The sequence below is a fragment of the Pygocentrus nattereri genome, chromosome 13 (assembly GCF_015220715.1).
Source record: "Pygocentrus nattereri isolate fPygNat1 chromosome 13, fPygNat1.pri, whole genome shotgun sequence".
NCBI classification, from domain to species: Eukaryota; Metazoa; Chordata; class Actinopteri; order Characiformes; family Serrasalmidae; genus Pygocentrus; species Pygocentrus nattereri.
Window position 1 is genome coordinate 1,104,394 of NC_051223.1, and position 6,306 is coordinate 1,110,699.

At 41.2% G+C, this 6,306-nt stretch overlaps 1 protein-coding gene across 2 annotated transcripts in view; it reads left to right on the plus strand.

Moving 5' to 3' along the window:
• ank3b (ankyrin 3b) overlaps positions 1–6,306 on the plus strand; it is a 148,297-nt gene that overhangs the window by 61,697 nt on the left and 80,294 nt on the right. For both annotated transcript variants that reach the window (XM_037544457.1, XM_037544458.1), the window contains exons 8-9: positions 630–728; positions 3,987–4,085. In XM_037544457.1, coding sequence (XP_037400354.1) covers positions 630–728; positions 3,987–4,085 — 198 coding nt within the window. The remainder of the gene's footprint in view (positions 1–629; positions 729–3,986; positions 4,086–6,306) is intronic.

Here is a 6,306-nt window from a genome sequence, read left to right on the forward strand (position 1 = left end):
AGAAAAACAGTTGTGATGAGCATCGTGTATCGTGATGTTATGTGTTTGGAATCGCCCACCCCTAGTGATTATGAAAGCAAAATGGATTCATGGACATTCAGATACTATGACACTGTTAGATTTAGTTAGTGTTACATTATAATTAGCTGTTTTCTTGGCATGTTAGTAGTCATTTTAGGTGCAGTGCATTGTATATATATGCATGTTTGCACAGCAGTCTCCAGATGCACCCCAGACTCCTTGACAGCTTTGTGTCTGTCTGTCAGAACCTGTACAAAGGCTGATGGTGAAGCTTGAGGTTTAAAGCCTGAGGAGCACACGTCCTTCTAACCCCAAGCCTTTGAGCCTTGTCTTGTTTTCAGAAGGTCTGAAAGCTACTGGTTTAATGGTAAAGCATCAAGAAAAGAACTGCAGTTTGTTGACTGCTTGAATGGCGTGGAAGGTATTTTTGAAGGACGTGCGGCTCTTCCCTGCTTAGTCGAGGCGGTATGTGTATCTGGTTGGCTGGTTGTTCTGTGCCTGGCCCTGTCTTGTGCTCTGATGTGCAGGGGTTTGGGGAGGTTGTAGGTGACTCTCTGGTACCCCCTCAGATGCCACTGACCTCTGTGCTCTCCCTCTGACCCCTCCAGAGTGGCTTCACCCCACTGCACATTGCAGCGCACTACGGCAACATCAATGTTGCTACACTGCTCCTCAACCGTGGAGCTGCCGTGGACTTCAAAGCCAGGGTAAGTCCCTGAACCTAGCTGTGGGCTGTATGGACAAAAAGTCACATCAGTTTCGGCATTTTTGTGGGATAAAAGTGGCTTTGAGCCTTCACTTAAAGCTATTTTAACAACCAAAGTAAATGTGAAACATTTTTAAGGTAAAAGCAAAACTAAACAATACATGGACCAACCTGTGTCAATATTGCTTTCTAACAGAAGCCTCGCAGGCACAACAATGTTTTTTTATGTCTGAATTTCTAGGCGGAAGTTTGCTCCTTATTTGCCAGCTTTATGTTCAGATTTTTCATTCCTCCTTAAATGAAGCGGTTACATTCTCCATTTACATAAAGATCTATCTTCAGCTTTGTCGAGTTTCTCAGAAAACTGGCACAATCAACCAGCACTGTCAGTGCTCGAAACGTCTACCCACCTGCCGGAGTTGACAGAGAAGAATCAGCTACTTCACCAGCCTCTGTTTGAGGGCTAAGTTAATTTGTTAATGTTAGCTTAATTTGCTTGGTGAGATCAAAGATAATTAATGTTATACTTTTTATTTTTGTCCTTCTCCTATCCTTTCATGTTTCTTTAGTCTCATCCCCATGTGAGAAGCCTGGGATAGGACCATATTCTGTGTGCTGGATAAAAACTGCACAATGTTTAGGTCTTAAATGCAAAATCAACAATATGCTTACAAAGATTTGACAGCAATAGTACACGGTTCAGTTACATCCTCGGACGACACGTCCAAGTTCTGACCTGAGTAGACTTGATTTTTGGGCACACCGTGACTTTAAGGGAGGGAACGGTGGATGATGCGGGTGCACGTTAGATTTTGAGATGGTACTTGAGGACATGGGACCACATGAGACAGCAATACTGCTTACAGGGAAACATGAAAGTGGAAACTTAAACAAAAAAGCTCAGGGGGTAATGCTGAGCCATGTCTCTCTGCAGCTGCTGATGGCAGTCTGTCCATACAAACACAGAGCTAAAGCCCCCCCCCTCCCAGCGGCTCGCACTAGATGAAATATGAGCTAATAGGTTTGAATGGAATCTGAAGCTTGAGGTGTGGACATACTCTGAGGCCATGTTTAGACTGTGGGGGGTGGGGGGGGGGTTATGTGTCCTGGAAATTGGATTAAAAGATTTGGGTAGACAAGATTGTATGCTGTGCTGACTTCACTGGAAACATGGCTGTATGCTGTATTGTCTAAAGTCAGTTATACTTAAATTTAATTCTAATGTAAATTATAAAATTATTATGAAGTTCATTAAACTTAAATTATACGGTGTCTGTGATTGTGTGAGCATGTGTCAGTATCATGTGCAGACGTTTACATGGGACTCTGTTGATGTATTTGGACGTAATGTGAACGTGTGCACTAGGGGCCAGAGTTCAAGTCTGTATGTACATAAAAATCAGAAAGGAAAATCTCACTGTTTTCTCTAAGTCTCTCCAAAAATGAATAGTCTCGTCTTCCAGCTGATTCCCAAACTCCTGCATCGGATTTTTTGCTATTTCTGGTACGGCCAGTTTATAGGGAGCCTGGCTGCTGTGTATTTCTCCCATTATACCAGAAAAGTGATTGCACAATGCTGCAGGTCACCCCTGAGCTAGATCTCACTGAATTAAGGTAAATGAACCTAAATAAGAATTTAAACTTGTTTCTATTCTTTTATAGACGTATGCAAAAGTCCCAACACCCCTGATCAAGTCGCATATTTTCTTGCTTTTCTAAGTGACAATAAGTTGCCACATCCTCTACAGGGAGCAAACATACATTTGGCATTCTCCTGCAAATTTCACTGCACAATTTCTATTTATTTGCTGAGTTGAGCAAAATCCAAATGAAACCTAAAATATAAAATGTTCTATATCTTTTGCACAAGCTCATTTTTCCAATATGTTACATTCAGTGATTAAACAGTAATGATACATTAAAAGGGGCAGATGTATGGTCTCTGTAGCAGATGTTTTAACTTAATTTAAACAAAACATATAATTAGAAATAAAACTTAATTTGCAGGAACTTAATTTAACTTTGGAAAACACTGCTCCTCAGAGTCACACAGGGGCCAGTATAGTCAGAGATGAGTAATTCAAGTACAGAAAGTAAAAGTCCTTTCCAGTATTTTAATCCAACTGCCGGGACCCATGTGCTCCCAAGCTAACTAGAGAAGCCCGGCAGTAATTAACCCTGTTCAGGACTAATTAGTAGGTTAGTCGTCTTTATGGTTTGGGAAGGTGGGTGTGTTTGCATGTCTAATAACATGGCAGGGTGTAAAGCTGTCACTAGAGGGCAATGTGGATCAGTTCCCCAGTTACTGTGCAGCACTGCCAGCCAGGCTTACCTGGTTTGGTAACACGTTATTTGAAGGCTACCTACATAAGGGCTTCATGACGCATTCATAAGCTTTGAATAATGTGTTTATGAAGCACTACTTGAACATTTATTAAGTGCTTGTGTCGGTTCTCGCGACCCAACATAAGATGTTTTATGAAATAAATGACATTGTACTGACATAATATGAATAAACGTTGAACATATTTACAGCACTAAACATTTAAAACCTATACATAATCGCATCAATCATCTTATCCATGCCATGGAGGGAAGGGGAGGGAGGGGGGGGTTTCCAGGCAGATTTCACCTGATATTAATACAGTGATCTTAAGAATGCTGACATAAATAGTTATGTATAGTGTTTTAAATATATTTAGTGCTGTAAATATGTTCAACGTTTATTCTTATTATGTCAGGACAATGTCATTTATTTCATAAAACATATGTCAGGTTGCAAGAACCGACATAAGCACTTAATAAATGTTCAAGTAGTGCTTCATAAACGCATTATTCAGTGCTTATGAATGCGTCATGAAGTTCTTATGTAGGTAGCCTTCAAATTAAGTGTTACCCCTCGTTTTTATGCAAAGCAAAAATCAATGTCTACTGGAGTTTTAAGTGGGCACAGTTTATACTAGGGATGCCCCATGATATCAGAATTATTTCACTATCTGTGGTAATTACTTTAGAAATGTGACTGATAACAAATATTTCGAAAACCAGTATTTAATAATCCTAATAATCCAGGCTTGTTACTTACAAAGGTTTATTATTCAGTAGCTACAGGGACTTCGGTGCAGACTGGCTGAACTGTTCTTTGGTTCAGGGCTGCTTGTGGGCCCTGGGCCATTTAAGGGGTTAATTGATTAAAGAGTAAAGTAAGTCTTTGTCTCATAGTTTCTAACATCATGCCATTTGTCCTGCCCTGTTACAGAATGACATCACACCTCTCCATGTGGCATCAAAAAGAGGAAACAGCAACATGGTCAAGCTGTTACTTGAGCGAGGAGCACGGATTGATGCCAAAACCAAGGTCAGAGCCGCCAGAACCAACCAACCAACCCACTTCCATCTTTTTTCACACTGTATTCATCCCTCAGGAAGTGAGTTCGTGTTTTTAGGATTTTTTGCACACTTTGAACCAAAAGAAAAGAACAGGGTTAGATGGCAGTAAGTAAGTAATTTAGCCTGGGCTTTTTATCTTATTAAAATATGGTCATTCGTTTGCAGTGTTTTTAGGTTGTTACTTAAGAAAACAAATCCATTGCAAATTACTAACTACTTTCATCAAAGTGCAGTTATAACTCATAAGTCTTTGCTTTACTATGTTAATCCATATGCATCTCTACCAGGATACAAGGAGAGGAACACTTAATGTGTAAGAAATATATCGCTGCTGTCATAAGAAAACCTTGTATCTCCATTTTTGTCATTTTTCAGTTTTTGACATAATTTCAAAAAATACCTGTGACCCACCGTGTTGTGTGTAAATTTGTGTGTAAATGATGATTGGACCGGAATAAATGGCCCAAAATGACTTGGAAAAAAATCTGGTTCCTTTGACTTACATTAAAATTAAAGTAGGTTTTTTCCTTCACCTGTAAAATTGCCATTTTTGGAGATCCGAGGTTTTGTTCCGACAACAGCGATATATTTCAAATGCATCACTCAGGAAAACCCATTATCTTTTTTTAGAGCTTTTCAGATGATAATGATTAAAATCTCAGGGAGTGACGCTGAGAAACCGATGCTGAGAAGACTGAAAGACAGGATTAAACTTCTGTGGGGTTTGGACCTGTAGCCTGATCGGCTAACTTAATGCTAGCTTTGGCTACCAACCCAAACAGTGCCACACACCACAGTGCATGTCTGATTCTGACCAACTGGTGCTCTGCTCAAAGAAGTGTAGATGATAAAAACTAATGTATGAAAGAGAAAAAGTTGTGACTGCTGTTGGAGGGAAAAAAAAGCAGAACTCAAACTTGCTCTGTGGTGTTTAGCATTTTGGCCAAGCTAAGAATAGCAGGACAAATGTGCCACACAGCAAAACAGGCTTGGTCACAGCTAATGACACTTGGTGAAACATGTTCCAAAACAATGCTGTCGCTGAGCTACAGTTACTGTCATGCTTCGTTTTTCTGAGGTTTTTCCTGGCTCTGTTTTTCCCTCCTTCTATCAGCACCACTGCTGTCAGAGACGCCACTACTGTTTTCTTTGGGTGGGGTTTAAAGTTAAGTACAGAAACAAGACCGAATGTAAAGGCAGATCTGCTTCCAGAAGAGAAGAGAGCAGGGAAGCTGTTGTTTCCCATAGATGCTTCATTAGGGGGGCATTGCCAAAAAGCAGGAATAAATGTTCCAAGAGCATCTGAAGAGAAATAGAGCAAAGTTTATCAGTGGAAAGATTTATTTGGAATGCCTGGTAAGGAGTGATTTAAAATCGATATGCAAATGTATAGTGTATCAGTGATGAGCCAAAGATGTTCTTCCAAATGAAATCATAATCCTTAAATTCCGGAATTTGACACAGCATCATTAAATATTGTCATCGTTTTTAAAGGACTGTATCACTGTTGTACTGCCCAGCCCAGTGCTGGGGCTAAGCCATGGCCTCTGTAGCCCCCTCTTTATTTCATGCCCCAATAGCTTCGTTCGGGGGCAGTCGTGGGCTGGAGGTCAGGGAACCAGCCCTGTGACCGGAAGGTTGCCGGTTTGATCCCCAGAGCCGACAGTCCATGACTGAGGTGTCCTTGAGCAAGACACCTAACCCCCAATTGCTCCCCGGGTGCTGCGGATTGGGCTGCCCACTGCTCTGGGCAAGTGTGCTCACTGCCCCCTAGTGTGTGTGTGTGTGTGTGTATGTGGTGTTTCACTTCACGGATGGGTTAAATGTGGAGGTGGAATTTCCCCGTTTGTGGGATTTAAAAAAAAAAGTATCACTTAAAAACATGCTTGCCTCTCCTTATGGTGTCCAGAGCACTTACTCAATCGCAGTAATCATACGACACACTCCGCTCGACTCTGATGAATGACAACAGTCTCATTACTTTAGGGCAACATGTGCTTGACATTACTGCTTAGAAATTACACACAGCTGTTGTATGCATCTATTTTTCCAATGCAGTTCAGAGGACAATGCATGCTTATGTGGAATGGGCTCTGTTGTTGAGCTTGGCGCAAAAATGGCATGATGGGGCTGTGGGGAGTCAGACGGAGGGTTTAGAAAGTCTGAGGTTATCTGCTTCCAGGCTGTGA